The sequence below is a fragment of the Apteryx rowi genome, unplaced genomic scaffold (assembly GCF_003343035.1).
Source record: "Apteryx rowi isolate R43461 unplaced genomic scaffold, aptRow1 scaffold_200, whole genome shotgun sequence".
NCBI lineage: Eukaryota > Metazoa > Chordata > Aves > Apterygiformes > Apterygidae > Apteryx > Apteryx rowi.
The window spans coordinates 1,261,679-1,279,880 of NW_020448309.1; the positions used below are offsets into that span (position 1 = coordinate 1,261,679).

General features: G+C 44.8%; 1 protein-coding gene across 1 annotated transcript in view; it reads right to left on the bottom strand.

The window, feature by feature from the left end:
- The window catches only part of LGR6 (leucine rich repeat containing G protein-coupled receptor 6), a 160,450-nt gene that overhangs the window by 98,454 nt on the left and 43,794 nt on the right, over nucleotides 1-18,202 (bottom strand). Inside the window, exon 2 of the mRNA XM_026063796.1 lies at nucleotides 6,454-6,525. Within this exon, the coding sequence (XP_025919581.1) occupies nucleotides 6,454-6,525 (72 nt within the window). The remainder of the gene's footprint in view (nucleotides 1-6,453; nucleotides 6,526-18,202) is intronic.

An 18,202-nucleotide genomic window follows, 5' to 3' on the forward strand; every position in this document is an offset into this window, starting at 1 on the left:
AGTCATAGTGTCCTGGTGCCTTCTCAGACACAGGAGTTAGGTAGTGTCCTGGAGGGGAGCAACAGTTCCCAAACATTCAGAGGAGCTGCAGCTCACAGGAAGATCAGTACTTCTCACCCACAGGCAGGCTATCTGGGAATGGAGCACCATGCCAGGTGAGGCAGCTGCCAAAGGAATGGTGATGACTCTCCAAGTTTTGGCATGATGAGGCGGGGTCCTGATGCCTTGCAGAGATGGTCGGAATTGCACAAGGTCACAGTCCTGCAAGTGTCTGTCCCTCTACCGGAGACTTCTGCAGTCTGCTCTGTCACAGCAATATCAGGACACCTACCAAAGTTCTTCTCCCAGGAGTGCCCTGCTCCAGACATGTTATTCCACTGCTCCAAGAAAGGCATTTCCCTGTGGTGCCAGCACACTCAAACATTGCCCAGAAATCCCAGCACCCCTTGACACAGCAAAGCTATCATTTCAGAAAGATGTCCCAGACTCAGTATTACTGAAGTGCTGCTTCTCATGGGAATGACACCCAGACCGTCATTCTATGGAGTGACACCCTGTGCTGGACAATACCCCAAAAATGGATGTCACAGATGTCCATGAGCTGAAGTGAGTGGCTCCAACACCAGGCAGGGGAATACTGATACAATGCTGATGCTCTGTAACCCATCGTGGCTCCACTGGCCCTTGCACCCACATGGGAAGAGGATGAGGAAGAAGGGGGTCTTCTCTGTGGGAGGGGAGGAAGACAGGGCTACTCTGGCCCCGTTCCCGATGCACATGTTGGCATTTTGTTTCATTTTGCTCTTATGCTGTTGTTTGGCCTCCAGTCCATTATGTCACAAGAGCTGCATGGGATAGGGAATAGTCTGCAAGGAGAGGCTGCGGTGTGGATCATGAGCCTGCTGTTACTGAATCGAACTGAATGCACAAGCAAGGCACACCCCATGACGGTGAGTCCCTCTGCCCCCAGGGCCTCATAAGAGGCAGGTGAAAGAGCCAGTGGCTGGGAAGGGGTCTGATCTTGCCGCTGTGCCCTGAAGCAAGAGGTGAATGGCAATGAACACCTGCCTTTGGCTGCAGTTTCTCTACTTGGCACCAAGCACTTGTGTTTGGATTCAAAGCACGGTAACAAAGCCCTTGCCGGTGAACACATTTCAACATGTTATTATTCCCAGGCCGGCTTTCAAGATCCTCTTTCTATTCCTTCTGTACTGATTGCTCTTGTTTCTCTTGGCTCCCAGCTCTGGCTTTTCAGGCTTCATTAACTGGAATTTATTAGCAACTTTAAACAATCTTCCTGCTGCCAGAAAGAAAGAAAGAAAGGAGAAAAAAAAAAGAAAGAAACAAAGAGGAGTCATACTAAACTCCACGCTGCTCCCTGTCTGTGTGAGGCCCATGTCTGAACACCCCTCTACCAGTGGAACTGGGACAGGCTTTATTCGGAGTGATGAGTCGGTGAGTGCCTGCGCTGGGAACATGCTTGCTTCCCGCAGTGCCTCTCTTGTCCACTCTGAGCACAGTTTGCTCTGTTTCCCCATTGAAGCTAGTGGCAGGGTGGTGACAGAGAGCAGAGGAAGTCTTGAGAGACAGAAATGCACACTGACAGACAGCCATCAGAAAGCCACGTTCAGAGGGCAGTCATCGGTGACGTTGCCTCTTCAAAGTTGGCTGAAACCGAAGAATCTGGTCTCTTCGGAGACCTGGAGCTAGAGTGCTGATTGCATCCATAACACCTTCTTCAGCAGCTCAGAGTGAAAATTAATGACTAACAGGATCTAGAGGACCTAGGGCACCTGAAAGGCTCATTCTTGTCACCGAATGGATAGGCAAATAGAGGCATCGGTGAGGAAAATTGCTTTACCAAGACCATACAGTGAGCAAATGGTAGAGCTGGAGAAGTCCTAGTGTCCTCATCTGTGCTGTAACTACAAAGCTGCCTCTGATCCCTTGTGAGACATGGCCATTTTGTCTGCAGAGAGGAGCTGAGCCAATAAGGACATGGCCTTGTGGGGCCACAGGCTGACTGGACACAGTGATGTGGCCTGGCTGATTGCTTCATTGTGCAGTCTCCTGCTAAAGAACCACTACTGTGGTCTAACTTGCTCCTCTGCATCCCCCACTGCCCAGCAAGGGTGAATGCAGAGGACTGCCACACTTGAGGCTCAGGTGAATTCAGCATGGCCAGATGAGCTCCACAGCAACCTGAAGGAGTAGGTGCTTGAAGTGGCACGTTTGTCCTCAGTGTCCATGGGACACGCATCTAACTCCTTTAGCAGTATTATTTCCCCTTCCATTTATTCCTGTTCCTCACTTGAAGCCCAGATGACCAGCTTAATGTACAAGCTGAGCCCTGAGCCCAGCTGATCTCTGACTTTCATGAAACTCCACATTTATGGGGAGCCTCAAGTGGTGCTAAAATAGATGTACAGAAAAAGGAGGCATTATTAAAGGTGACGTTAAAAAAACATCTCTTCTCTAAGCTCTAAGCTCTTGACCAAGAGCTGTTGGAGATAGATCTGGCAGCAACAGAACAGGAGAGAGAAATTATGAGCAGCTTGTGGAGGAGGAATGTGGACTTTCTGGGACTTTCAAAGAAGATGAGGGACAGATCACATCCGTATATGTTCAAGGGCCAGGGATGACAGGGAGTCTTAGGGGTGTTTCTGAGTATTAGAGGAAGAAAAAGTGCTGTCCCTAACAAACAATAGTTTCCAGGGGACCTGAGGAGAAGATCTGAAAATCTGTGTTGAAGTTGACAAATATTTTTAACTGAGGAAAATGTAATTTTTTTCCAAAATGTACAAGCATTTTTTTTAGGCATCTTTGGAACAAAGCTTTTCATCTTTCACTTTGAAATACCATTTTCTTTTCAAGTTTGACCCAAAGTGAAACAACAAATGTTAAGAAGTAACCTGAAAATGAAACAAAATATTTTGTTTCAGGGCAAATGAACTGTTTTGCATTGACCAAAGCCCCAGATCACCAGTTATACCTCACCCTGAACTGAATTTTGCAATTTTTCTCTTCACTTGCTGAGTCCTTGAGCCTGTTACCCAATTTATCAAGGATGTACCAGCGAACACAGGAGGGCACAAGGCAGGCTGGGGCTGGAAGGTTACCCAAATGCCTGGAGTTGAGAAACCTGCTGAAAGGAGGTTTCCATCTGACTGAAGATGAGTAATTGCAGCAAGAACAGTCTTTTTTAGCTCCATCTCCCAGACCTCCTAGTAAGCACTTCACTCTGCCAAAATCAGCTTACTCCCTTCTCTTCTGCCCTTATCTGCCCCCATCCATCCCCTATCACTGCAGCCCACAATTCCAAACCAGTCTTGCCCCAGTTTGCACCATTGTTACCCACTCTGATATGCCCTCCAGTCTCACTTCTGCTATTAGTGTCTTCAAGCCTCTTCCCCAGGTCTGAAGGGGCTGCAGCAGAGCTGCCTTCTTTCTCGTAAGCCCTTCTTGGCCCAGAAATGAGGCAGGCTCACAGGACTTCTTCCTCCCCAGGAGGCACTAAGACTGAGATACATGGATGGTCCCTCATTTTTCAGCAGGGCTTTCTGGCCTTTGCTGCCTCAGCGTGCCCTAGCGTGGGCAGTTCTGCCATGGTGGGAGTGAACAGAAGGCTTGGTCTCATGTGCTACATGTCACCCTAAAGGTGACATGTTGATAAAAGAGAATATGTTCAGGATAGATGAAATATGCAGAGATTTTAGCTGTGAAACCTGAAAAAAATTCTGTTGAGGGTATGCAAGCAGACAGGGCTTGTAAACAGCCAAATTTTGGTCAATTCTTGTGGGACTGCCCATCCTTACACAAAGGGTACTCCCCTCCTGAATGTGAAGGTCCTGATGTAATGTTTTGGGATGAAAGTTTGGTACAGTTATAAGTGACATGACAGGTCTAGGTATAATATTTATCTAGATGCTGTTGTTGAGAAAATCACTTTTAATTCCTGATATTACATAAAAATACCTCCTTACTTCATTAATTTCATATCAATTACTTGATTTCCATATGTAGGATCACTATATTATTGCTGTCAAATTCAAGCATGAACTTGGATATGCATAGGCATACAATGTTGCAGTTTCTATTTCTTTTCCTAATTATGGTGTTTTTTCCTAGTCAAATACCTTTCCTCTCCAAATGAGGAAATGTGGCATTTTGAACCTCTAGTAAAATGTTCTCTAACAAATTCCAATTATTTTTCAGATTTTCCTGTTTAAATTTTTCCTCATAGTCTGTTTCATTCATAATTATTTTTGGCTGTGGGAAGCTGGCTCTTTTGGACTCTAGGAATATTTATTCAGTGCTGGTTGAGACTGTTCTGTTTGTACATGACATGTAATCAGGACTTGATTGCTTGCAGCAAGACAACTGTTAATTGTATACAACAGGGAGTACAGTCTCTGTGTGTGAAAAGCAGTACTATCCCAGTGAATGCTTTGGGTGTCCACACCGGTTTCAACACAGATGTTGAAAAAATGGAAAGGAAAAGATTCCAAATGGATGCAAGGTCTTGAAAATCCATCTTCTGTGTGTAGCTCAAGCTGCAGAGCTAAAGAAGAATGAAAAATGACTCCTGCACAGTCTGTAAATGCCAAATGGTAAAGGGCATGCTGGTAGCTGGAGCTCCTTATAAGCAGCCCAAGGCAGAGCAAGGTCTAATGAATAGAAGCTATAGGCAGATGAAGACCAAAGGGGATCAAAACAAATCTTTTAAAAGTTAAGAAATTTACCACTGGGGTAATAACAGGCTCTTTCAGTCCAGCCTGGACGACTGCTCAGCACAATTCATGAGCAGCTTCCTTGGCCAAGGTTTCCTGGTCTGTCACAACAGGATCAGCACAGACAATCCTCAATGTCCCAGGCCTTACGAGCAGACCTTTTATCTCATGCACCTTTCCTTCTACCCCATGCTTTTCCATTTCCCAGGTGGTGAGCTGGGGAAGATTATCAACTCCAGCGGCTGTCAGCTGCAGCCCATTTGAAACTAATAACTGTTTGCCTGATTTGATAATTATGAGACCTGACCTGTTCTGGAAACAATGAAAACTGGTGTCTGGTCTGGTTTCTTTAGGCAATACTGAGTGTTCAGAGAAGCAACTTTGCCTCTGTGTATGTGTATCCACATATGTACGTGCACACATGTGCAAACTCTTCTAAAGGCACACACAGGACTTTGCTTGTGACTGTGCCGTCTGAGTGCTACACACAGTTACACAGCACTGAAGCTCATAGCAGTAAGGTGTTAGGCAGAAGAGGAGCAGATCAACACCATAATATGTGCATATCAGTGGCATTACACAATATTATGGGATGCTTCTGATTCAGGGTCACTCAGCTGCCTTCACAAACATCGACACAGGTAGCTGAATGCATGGGATAGTGCTGTTTATTGGCTCTCTGGGAGATGGAAATGCCTCTATTCAGGGTAGTGCAAATTCCTTTTCTGTAGGAAATTCTGACATTTTGGAAACTAACATTGCTGAAATGTCAGTGCCTTTTGTGAAAGTGGTTGCAAGGAGTGATTCAGTAAAGTCAGTGTTTCATTTAGACTCAGGTTAAACAGTTGTAACTGTTATAGATACACTAAGTTTACAACACATCCATCAAATGCAGAATTAGCACTAGCATTTCATTCTATGTAATAATAGTGTTTTGAAGAAACTGCATTTTCCAGCAGAAACTGTTGTGTTGAAAGGAGCAACAGCATGAGAACAACACCTGGAGGTATTTCTCGTGGTCAAGTGGAATAAGACCTTATAGGTGCAATTTGCCTATGCAGAAATGGCCATCTTAAATCTTCTGCTCTCCAGGCTCCTATTGTGATTTGAAAAGTGGCTTCTTTTCCCAAGGGATTCCAGTGGTTTCTGATGCTGCTGGTTAATTTCACACTTTCAGAAGTGGGGCCACTCCTTCACTGACACACAGCCACATGCCGATTCCCTGGGATTGCTGCTGTGTCTGAGTGTGCCTGCCCAGACTGCTGTACACACTGGTGCATGATGAGACACCCCAGCCTCTGGAGCAAATGCTACTTTTTTTGTACTTCCATTGCCCAGGCTCATTGCAGTCCCAATTGCAAAGCGACCAGGAATTGACATGTCTCTGGACTACAGATGGCTGTGAAGAGACCCTGTATGCAGAAAGGTGAATGAAGCTACTTGTTTGTCTGGCTCTGTTCTGCGGTAAGGTGTTAATTTTTTGCCCCCTTTGGCGTAATGGATTGGCACCTCTTTTCTTTTGGCACCTGACCTGTGCCGCTAAAGGTATTATCCTACAACTCCAGCAACAATTAAACCCTCTTCCAGCTATGCAGCCCCCTTCCATCCCAGCCTTTAACTCCAATGACAGACAACACTGGGGGCTGTTACCAAAGCCACAGGCACCTCTCCAGCTTGCTCCCACCTGACCATGCCCTGCTCTGTGTGGTTGCTCTATACTTACAGCTCCTCCAGGAAGCGCAGGTGGTGGAGAGTCCTGGGCTGCAGCCAGCTAATGTTGTTCATGCTCAGATCTCTAAAAAGGAAGAAAGACAGAAATCTCTGATCAGTTACTTTTAGTTATTTTATAGAATAAATTCCTCTGCCAGGCTGTGTGTCACTTTGCTGCTGCTAAGGGAGAAAACATTTCAGAGAGAGAAGCCCTTTCAAGCTTCATCATTAGCATCTTATCACAGGCCAAGCTCTGCCTGCAACATCAACCTGCAAAGTGGATGGAAGGAAGTAACCACAGTGAAGTAATCACTTCTTCAGGGTGGTCTGCTTGAGTTTCTCCAGGTTAGAGAGCAAATTATGACAATTCCTAAGAGCACAATGAGTATTAGTGTCTCACACATCCTGGGACTGGACAGGAAGCCCAATGATACTGGAATACTACACTGTCTTTGGGCCTCAAAGCATCTTCCTGTTGTGACTAGTCATGCCAACCTTCACAGACAGCTCTTCCAGGGAATTGTTACACAGATGCTTTTGAGGAGACAGCAAGCTGTGGAAGAAGGGATGCATCCTATAGAACAGGCCTGCTCTAAACTGGAAAAACTAGAGGACAACACCAAGAATTAGGGCCTTAAGCCTGCTCTGTGGGTGACAAGGTCTAAGTTTAGGGTGTGGGGGGAATCTATCTGATTGTGCTTGTCTTAGTCTTTGTGGTCTCCAGCTAAAAGCTCACTTTCTATTTGCTTAGGGTCTGATAAACTCTCAGTGACGGAGATTGTGCAGGGACCCAAAGGGTCCAGGACATCTGCTGAGTCTCAAACACTTAGCCCATACAAAATCACTGTGTGTTGTCCACAGCAGGAGCCAGAATTCTGGGGCTGTCATGGTCTCAGGATATAAAGACAGACAGCCCCCTCTCTTGTAATGTAAGAATAAGGAGGCACAAGATAAAAATGAATGGATTTTACTTTACTCCTTCTTCCAGTAAATCTCATGAGCCTAAGGGAAGACATGACCCACCAATGTCAGTGGGAATCTGTCTTGGAGTTGTAACCACCTGGGGATGGATAAATGCATGGAGGAAGGGGGTTTACACCAAGGGCAAGAACTGAGACTAAGCTAGAAGCATGAAGGAGGAAAATGTCCCTCAACAAAACCCAACCACATCAGAGGGAGCTCTCCAACCTGGCTGCTGTCTTCACAACACACTGACATTTTAACTGAGACCCTGAAGACTTAACACAAGACACTGCAGCATTACTAGTGCTTCAAAGGTCACATATCAAATGCCCTGGAGCATCATGCTTTGGGCCCTGAGTCAGAAATCACTTCAATGGAAAATAGGTTTATTGAAAGAATATTCTAATTGATTTGTGTTCTTTAGCTAGACAATTCCAGAGTTTTGCTAGTAATGAAATTTAAAACTTTTTTTTGGGGGGAGGGAGGAAGGAACTTTGTAGTTTTGCATAGTTTTCCACAAAAAACCAAACATTTTGACTAGAACCCTTTGGCACTGATGGGTACTGGATACACCTATGGAGGGTATAAAACCTGCCACCACATTTCATTTGGAGGCATGTCCTGTGACAAAACTGGACAGTTTTATGAGCTCTATTTTAAGAGATTCCTGTCAAAGTTTATCTTTCTTTAAAATATTCTCATCTCCAAAAATATGGCAGAAAAATCCCCAAGTGGTCTATGAGAATTTGTAATTCTGTTGTCAGAATGAATGCAAAATAAGATTATTGCCTGTAGTGTTTGGTGTCCAATGCTGTGCTTTACATTTGGGTAATACTATGATATAATAGAAGGGTTGAAGTATTATTTTGTGCAGCTTCTATTTTTATTTTTAAATCCCTAAGGGCTACTTAGCACCCATTAAAACATCTTTTTTTTTCTACATCAAAGTGTCTCCTGTTTATGTTGTAATGAATCAGTCTGATGTTTTGACATGTTGTGAAACAATGTAAAAATAATGAAAAATAACATGAAATGAAAGACTATGAAACAAAACACAGACCTGAAACATGAAATAGCTGCTTGAAATTCTGAGACTTATTCCCTAAGTTGCCTTCTGCTGGCAATTAAGAGAATACAGTTTGCTCACCACAGAAGCCACTTTTCAAATCACATAGCATTGTGATTTGGGTGTCCAGCCCTTCCTAGGTACAATGGGGACAGTAATCTGTCCCACAGCCTGAGCTGGTGGGGAGAGGTCACACAGGGACATGGCACTTAGCATCAGTCATACCCTGCGGCACAAAGGTGCACAGTGTGCAGCTGGTAGTAATGAGGAGGACAAAGATGTTTCAACCCCCTCTTTCCTTCCTAGTAAATCCGTGTCTCCAGACAAAGCTATTCCCATTGATCAGTACCTACACTGCCTAACGAGAAACAAAATGCACTGGTTTCTTGAGAAATATTCCTAAAGGTAAAGAGAGAAATGCTGTCATCCCATCACTCCATCAGCCTCACAACTTCACAAGTTTTTTCTTTCAGTGGTCTGCTCCCTTCCCTCATCCTTTTGCATTAATTCTTCCGTGTGATGTCAGAACAGAGTAATTTCCATGGGGCCCCACACCATCACCTCTAGAGTGGTGGACATCACAGCTGGCTGGTGTGGTGGAGTCCTTGGACTGGCTGTGGCATGAGAATAGAATGGAGGGGATGGAGCAAGGTCAGATGGTGTGAAGGAAGACAGAGTGCCTCTGAGGCTGGTAGTGAACTTCCTGAGCTTGGTCCTGGACCCAGTGATTTTCCTAGTCACTAAAGTATGAGATGTTTCTCCACAGACTGTCCATGCTTGTGTGAAAGCTGAGGCATAGAATTCCTGCCTGAAGTGGTGTGGGAGTAAATGTTTGACTTATTGCTCATGTAAAGATGTTGTTGACTTATTGCTGTATTTTCCCAAACTCATGCTTTTCCTCTTAGTAAAGTTTCTTATGTTATGTACATCCCCAGTGCATGCAAGAGTGGAAATACTTCCTGTCAAGGTAATCAGGGAAACTATTTATCTCTTTGAACATTGAGGGGTGGTTACTTGAGCCAGCCTCATTTAGTTCGTTTTAAGGGGAACCCATGGTATTTGAACCTGGCTTCCTCCTCTGCCCCCCCTGAAACATCTGGCAGAAGGATTATGGATTCATGGACTACATGGAGCAGGGATTCCTGTGCCCTTTCTCAGCTCTGTCAGTTACTTTGGCTTTTCAAAATAGGTCTCTCTTTTGAGTGACTAGCATCTACTGAAGTCAAATGAATGCTGGCTTACTCATATCTAAGCATGGCTATTGTCATTTGCACTGCAGAAGTAACCACGCAGATGGGGACCGTGCTGAAGCAAGTATTATACAAAGTCACAGAAGACATAATCCAGATCTCGAAGTCCCTTAAACCTAAAAGGAGTCAGAAAGGTAGGAGAGGAAACAGGGTGGTAAAGCTTTACGCTGGCTTGCAACCTAAGACCGGCAAAGGAACTGTCCAGTCTCTTGCCTTTGATTTCAATGCCCTACTCATGAGACCACACTGCATTGGCACTTACAACACTGGGACAAGCCATCCCTATCCTATCCCAAATCTCTCTGTTCCTCTTTCTCCAACTATTGGCCTGACTGTCGTCCCTGCAAGCTGTCAAATAATGGCTGGAAACCTCTCATTGTCAAATTATTTTGTGTGGCTGTGGTCTGAAATGCTGACAGTAGAGGGACACAAATTCCCAGAACTGAAACCCTGTTCTCAGCTCACCCACAGTTACCCATAAAACAATGTTTTTTAAGGCCTCTTGCATTAGGTGTTCAAATTACCTATGTTTTTCAATGGCACTGCACCAAAGCCATCATGGCTATAATTAGTGTGATTTAATACCCCCCCCCCTTCCCTAACTAATTCTAAACATTTATTGTAAGCATTTCTAACTTGTACCTGCAAGAAAACTGAGACACAGTTCATGGAAACTGAGCCCATGTGATTCAGCTTCAGACCTTAAAAGTCCGCTGGCCCTCGAGGGGTTCCTTAAAATACTTGCTTTGATGTCACCTTCTTTCATGAACAACCTTTGATTATTAGCTGATTAGCTGGTCTTCTTTACCAAAAAATGATATGACACAGACCATGCTTTGGGTGCTCCAGTAAGATCATCTGTCATGTCTCTACCAATGCTACAGGATGGTTGCCACAATGTTTTAGGTTGTGGGTAATAAGAGCCTCAAAGATCAAAAGAATTTATCTTTAGCATAATTGCTCAGGCAGGTGGGATGCCAGCTGTTATGGTGGTACTCTGAAATATGCAGCAGTGGATGTCTCTGCAGGGAGCAGAACAGTGTTAGCAGGCTCTGTCTAGCTCTGGTGAAGGCACCTACGGTCTGCGTAGAAGGGCATGCTCTTATGCCAAAAGGGAAGTTTTAAAGTTACAATATGTGGGCCTGCCTGAAGGGCATCTTGTGATCCTTGTCTAAGATAGGCCCAAGTGATTCCCCCCCAGGATGTACCTCTAGGAGCAGGGGGACTTGATGTGTCTCATTCAGATTTTAGGGGTCTAAAAGCTAGCTGCTGAAGTGGGATGAAATGACTGCTCTGCTCATCACTCCCAAAATTCCTGATAAACCACTTCCCAGGCCACACGCAAAGTGTTTCCTCAAAGATGCATCCTAATATGAATTACCACAAACAGAGGTCAGCAGACCTGAAGTAAAACAGGATGAAGCCACACTGGAGCAACACGATGAGATTGGAGCTGCTCCATCAGGAATGTTTAAAGATGAAATCTGCAGTGATATGGTTTCAGCTAAGGACAGGCATATATCCTGAAAGACAAATGTGCATCTGGTTCAAGATCTGCAAAGTGCATATGACCAGATAAATGATGGTCTCCTGGAGGCCATCACATGGCTGGAATATTTGTATCTGGGATTCAGAGAGAGCAGCTCCTTGCTATGGCTCAATGAGTATATTCCCAAGCCACTTCTTTGTACTCCAAAAGGGTAGAAAGCCTGATCATTAGCTCCAGTCCCCTAAGTGCTCTCCACAGGTCCCTCTGTCACTTGGCTCTACCAGCAGCCTGTGTTGTCCTGCTATGAGAGAAGGAGGAAGTAGCTGCCTTCAAGCAGACCTTTGCTCTATAATGTCTCTGTGAGCTGAGGGTGTGGTTAGAGGGGCAGACCTCCAGGGACTTAGCAGGGGGTACACCGGCTTCCCCACTGTTCCCCCTTGGTGATATCCCATACAAGTGGCGATAGCTGGAAATCATGGCAGACGTTGCCCAAGCCACTGGGTGGATCTTCACAGTGTTTAGGAAAATGGACCTTATGCTCTTCCTTTGTAAGGAGACAAGGCTGCCCCAAAGAACATACCTGACTACTATCCTTGGGTTTTGAGTCTACAGAAAACTACTAAGCATCCCAAATGGTGACTGTCTTCTCAAGCTCCACATTGAACCACTATACCAATATCTTTGCATTTTCCAGGAAAACCAGGATATTCATGTGGTCCTGTTCCAGCACAGACTCAATAACTCTGGCCTCTTTCAGTGCTGGTGCTGAATGCATGGGTTTCTGGATCATGAGACAGAGCTTCCTCATGCTCAGGCAGTTGAGTTTGTAAGATGACTGTGGGGAGAAGCTAATGACTTGATATACTTTTGAATAATTAATTGCACAATTATAGCACTAAGACCTCCTGGTTCTGGTCCAGCAGCCTGTTTTCTGTGGGAGATGCACAAAACTAGAGCAAAATTCTCATCCTTGTCCCAGAATGGTACAACATTGGACCCATTCTTGCAAGGCATGGAGAACTCTTGTCTTGCTGAAATCACTAGAAGATGAGCAGTGTCTCTGTCTGTCTTCTGGCCACTCTCATTCTTATTAGCATCCAACAAAAAATGTACAATTACATGAGCTTTAAAAAAGAAGCCCAAAGGCAATAAATGATGGTTTTAGAAATTCTTCAGACTGTGCTAGAGTGATTCATAAAGTTTCTTCTTATCTCCTTTTCTCTTTATCTTGAAATCTCTGAGGTTACCACCAAATGCCTGAATTGCTTGGGGTAAAGTTGGGGCTGCAGGTAGAATGATTCTTGGAACCATAGAGCTACCTGAAATTTTTCCTAAAAGCCTGCAGGTTGAAAATTACACTAAGGCTAGTCTCCATAAAGAAAAGGAGAAAGGGAAGATAAACAGATCAAAGCAATAAGAGCTCATTTGCATTACACCATATCTGGAGGCATCAGCCATGCTTCAATCCCATATCACTGCAATAGGCAAGAGCAGAACGTGTTTCTACTCCCACCTCTCCATGTTTGAAAATAGATCAGTCATCTTAGATCATCCCCCATGTGTAGGCCCTATCCGAGATCTCCACAATGTTTCAGTAATAAAGACTCCACCAAGGCCAGTTTGCCTGGGTGAGATCAAGCCCATCCCTACACGAGCAGGTCTTCAGAAATCTGCTCTGTGCAGGGACCTATGGCAAACATAGACCTCATACAGCACTGAGTCCTCCACTTCCAGCTCCTCTTGTAGCTGTCCTGACTCTGCACTGTGTTATGTGCCCTCCAAGCATGAAAGCAGAAAGGGGCTGAGCAGAGGAAGCAGAGCAGTTCTGCCCCTGGGAACAATTAACATGAGAACACCAAGGAATAATGTTTAGGAATCATCTGCCAGGCCAGAGCTGTCAGTGAATACCATCTCATCCCAGGGCATGCAGGGTCTGCCATGGGAAGGTCTGGCCCTAGAAAGCAGAGGAGAAAGCAAGAAGGTGTGGGGATACACACCAAAGGAGAAGATAGAATGGTAGGTCACTTGGCAGAATAGACTGCAGCCACTTGGGAGCAGGCATGGCTGAAAGGCAGAAAGGAGCTGCATCCAGAATACACTGTGCTGTGGGACAGAGATGAAATTCAGATCAGAATGTGAGTGCGTTTTTTCCAAAAAGTCAGAACTTGAATCTTGCTAAACATATTCATGGAGTCTTTTCTCTGGGGCTCCCTGTTGCTGGACAGCAACTGTCCTGGTTTGCAGAGGAAAGTCTGCATGACGATAAAAGGGGAAAGCATTTGTACTGTGACAATGCGGAGAGACGACTGCTTATCTTGCCAGATACAGCTTTTGTAAGCATGCTGGGGTTTGACATCCTCCAGCCTAGAAGACCACTGGAATATGAGTGTCCTGGTACTTCCAGTGCCTTTTCGGATAAAGCTGCTTTGGCTGGAGTAAGATAGCATATCTCATAGGCCAAGCCAAGGGGGCTGAGAAAAGTCTCTGGGGGCATAAAAGAACTCAAAGACTCCTTTCAACACCTCTGCTTTCACCTCTCAGATGGAGCAGCCAATGCAGCAGGCTGCTTTATGTAGGTTGCTGGGCAAGCACTGAATTTTCCTCTCTGATATGATTCTGTGAATTCACATTTCTGGTGGTGCGCATGAAACAAGCCCCAAAAGAATTGTTTTGGGTTGATCAAAATTCTTTAACAGAATTAAAAAAGAGTTTCTCCAGTTCTGACATTAAAACAATTCTCACAGAGAAGACATTCCAAACCAAAAGTAATTTGGAATAAAAATCAATACCTTTCTGTCCTGGAAGTGTCCAAACAGGACATTACTGCCTCTTTAAAACTTTATTTTTACGTTTTTGCCTCACATAATGGGATTCATAGTTGGCCAGTGTTTGGAAGGGGATTCAGCTTGAACCTTTTCCTTAGTGTGAGCACATCAAAAGCACTAAAAGGAATTAAAAAAATAATAATGCTGGAAAATGAATGAGAACAAGGAAATTTTTTTAAGGAAGAAAAAATGGGTTTGCAGACAAATGTCCTTTCTGCCTATTGTATCCTTTGGAGGGGAGAGGGACATTTCTTCAGGCTTGCCCATAGCCCTGCAGCTTCCTGAGTTTTAGCAATGACATGGTGTCCACCAGGTCCCTGGAGAGACTCTCACATTCCCTTGTTTCTACCTGGGAGTTTGTTTCCTGCTCTTCTCCAGGTCTCTGCTGTGCTCAGGCTTCCCACTCACTGGACTCTTTGGGAACAGACCTAATCACTGTCAGGGAAGGTGCAATCTCCCTGCCCTAGCCCAGGTATCCTCTTAATCCAGTGCAGTTTCCAGGACAAGATAAATGCAGAGGCACCTTCATCTCTGCTGCCCAGCCAAAGCCTTTTGAAAGAGAGGTAATGGGCACTAAATAGCAAGCAAATACAATTGGCGCGTCTGTCACATTCCCCACGCAAATGTCCTTGAAATCAACTGAGTCATGGAAATAGTGTGCTTTCAAGTTGACAGCTTCTGCTTTGATTAAGGCAGGATATTTATGAAGAAAAATGTTGTGCTGAGGAACTCTTACCCTGCTCTACTCTGGGATACTAGCCACACTCACCTGGGGGCTGGCTGAGGGACATTGTGTGATGTCCCAATAAGAGCAAAGTGGAAAGGTAGAAAGTGGGGCAAGGCAAGCCAAAGACGGTTGTAAGTTGCGAGGTTGTTCTAGAAAGACAGAAAATCCACAGAAGGTACTTGCCAGCAGTCTGGGGCTGTTCTGCAACCTGCAGTACCTGAGAAGGGAGCTTGTGTATTATAAACTGCCCTGCCTGCTCCAGATTTCTGCCCAGCACCTCCAAGAGGACCTCTACCGGCAGTTTACACTATTACATGCAATGTGCACAAGACTGATTTTTCTCTTCAGGCCACTAAAGGGCTTTGCAGCCTCCCTACTCGACTTGCATGGTGCATTGGGAGCATGCTGGTTGAGCAGCCATTGCAGCCCAAGAGATGGGAACAGAAGTGAATTGCTACAGAGATGTTCTTGGAAGAGTAAATGATCCTCCTGAAATGTATGGCTTGTTGGATTGTTCCAGAAAAGCTGATACTGAAGGAAGGGCAGACAAAGCACAGGAAGGGAACAAGATCTCTGGAACCACATTATGTAGAGATAAAGACACCAGGACTTCTCTACTTGGAAAAGTGATGTGTGAGGAGAGATGTGACAGAGAAGATGATGGTGGTTTGATGCACTAAAAGACTGTGTTTTAACTATATCTTATTGCTGCAGAATTTTGTAGAGGCCAGAACAACAAACCCACTGAAAAAGATACAAGTCAAATTAATGGAGGATAAATATACCAGTGACTATTCAAAGTGATTGTCTAATGCCGCATCTGGCTCAAGTGTGCCTAAACCAGTGATTCTTAGGAGCTGGGGGATGGGGGTCCAGCCAGACTGAGGGCAAGGCTTTTCCTTGTTCTTTCCCCTGAAGTCCTAAGCAAAAACATGAGTTCTGCACAGGCTCTTACAGCCCTTGCTGAAGACCAAAGCACTCCCGTTTCATTGCTCTGTGTACCCAGTACTGGGGTTCAGTGTTTTTTTGGTTCGACCCAGAATGTTCTTTGCAGGAGGGTTGTGCCAGGCATGGCAGATTAAGGCAATTTTCAGACCATGCACTTGGGGCCCAGCTAGATACCCATGCTTATTTCAGAGGACTTGCTGAGTGCCCTGGTTGCCCTCCTGTGAGCTGGCTGGAATGAAGCTAGCATGGACTGTGCGCACACCCCACAATCATGCTTCCAACTGCTTATCAGGGGCATATGCGCCCACTGCCATCCACATCCTCCTTTCCATTGCACAGGGTTTGTGCAAAGTACATTTGTCCCCACATATCCTAGCAAGATACCAGCTGGAAGTCTAAGGAGAAGCAGTATTTAAATTAGGAGAAAAAGCTCTCTGAATACTAAATTCCACATCTGCTTGAAAGATGAAAGCCCTGGTCAACTGTTTCTAACATGCCCATAGTTAATTTGTGTACATTAGAGTCCCCCTGCACATCTGGCCTGGAGCAGACATCTCTGTCCTGTTTCTCTTCATTGCACACATCCTACCATCACTGCCAACTTCTGACTCCTCCCTCAGCTGTTTTGGGGAGTCCTGGACACTTGGTGCCCATGGTCTCCAGTTCCACTCCGTTCACTTTCAGACCTGCTGAATTGAGATGGCAGAGCCCTAGGCTGTTGGGGAGGAAATCACTAGCCTATAATTGACCAGAAACACAGGAAAACTTTCTGGTTTCTTCCACATGGAGGGGATCTGGCAGCATGCAGTTATTCCTGTTAGTTCTCTGGCTGGCGAGAAATCTGAGAAAGGATCTGGCAGGCTGTGTGGATCACACTCAATGTATCACACTCTACCTGTGACAAAGCTGCTCTGAGGTGGGTGCAGAAGCAGCCTGTTGCTGAGCTGGGGAAGAATCAGGGCAATGCACTATTCAAAGAGTGCTGGTCCAGGCTGCCTCTCCTCTTACAAGCTATATCTCCAGGGAGTTACACGAGTTCACATATGGCACAGAATCTGATCCCAAAGTCCTGGGACTGACCATTAAAGAAGTACACATGAACTAGAGGGCTCTCAAGGATCAGAGAGGTACTACTGAAGCTCTACAGATTTAGTGTCCATCATGAACCAGAAGAAACAGGAAAAATTTGGAAACATTTTACAGGAGAGAAATTCTGATATATTTTTTACTTGAAAATGTCAGAATGGCTGACTGAAATATTTTATGCTGATATCAAAACATTTCATTCAGTAAGTGCCAAGCTGTGTTAACACAATGTTTAATTACACGTATCACCTACATATATTAACCTAAGGTTGAATTTTGAAAAATCAGAAGTAAAATGAAACCCAAATCAAAACAAAATCTTTCACTTCAGATTCAAACTGCTCCAATATATTTTCATTCAAAAATTTCAGCAATGTCTGCCCTGCCTAGAAATTTCTGGTTTTAACAAAGAGCAATTTTTCTTGTAGGAAACTCTTTCTCAAAGAAAGACTGTTTTCCTGTGCATTATAAACAGATCCCTTAGTGCTCAGGAGAAAGCTACTAGTATGGGATGTTCGGGGTGCAGGATACTAGGCACTACCACTGTGGGAAAGGTCTATGGCACCAAAGGAAAGACTGGTCTTGGTGCTTAGCTGCATTTAGGCACAAGAAGAAATATTGCCTGAACAGCTGTTCCCCATCTCCCCCTGATGGAAAGATGGTGAGTTTCTTTCTTTATTTCATTTGCAAGCTGCTTTGAAGTAGCCTGTGTTATCTCCAGAGCTGTGAGTGCCCCAATTTGAGAACCCATGTGTCAGTATCAGGAGGTGACTCAAGTGTCAGAGAGAATATCAATGCACAAAAAAAGAGCTGGCATAGGGAGTAGGGCTTGGCATTCAGAGCCTTTCATATTGGCTTCCTCTCCTTCATGTGACCTCCTAGATTTTCCAAATTTGATGGCAATGCTGCAGCTACCATTTTCTCAAAGAACAGGAATCTAGATAACAGGCTATGGAGGCTTGCACCCAGTTTGGTACTTCTGGACAGACTCTTTAAAGTTCCTGGAAAAACACAAGAAATTTGTTGGCAAGGACTAATAGGAAAAGTTTAGATGAAAAGTCTGTGTCTTCCTGCTTCTGAATCCTCAGAGCAGGTTGTTAGCTCCAGTAATAACTGATTTCTCTCATTGAGAAAGTGGAAAAAGACCTTAGGTTAGAAGAAAATGAGCAGTTAATCTACCAGATGCAAGCTGATGGCTTTATGCCAAAATCCTTGACCTCACAGAATAGCTTCTACAGTATTTGTCAGAAAGCCCTCCGAAGATGGAGGATGTAGAACTCAAAGGGTTAAGATCCCAGGGGGGATTTATCTCAGGAAGGTTGTGTTGGTGGCAGGGACACTCCTGTGAGCACAGCCTGGCTTGCTTTGATTTGGTTTGCTTGGGTACAGCACCACTCTCCTAACCACT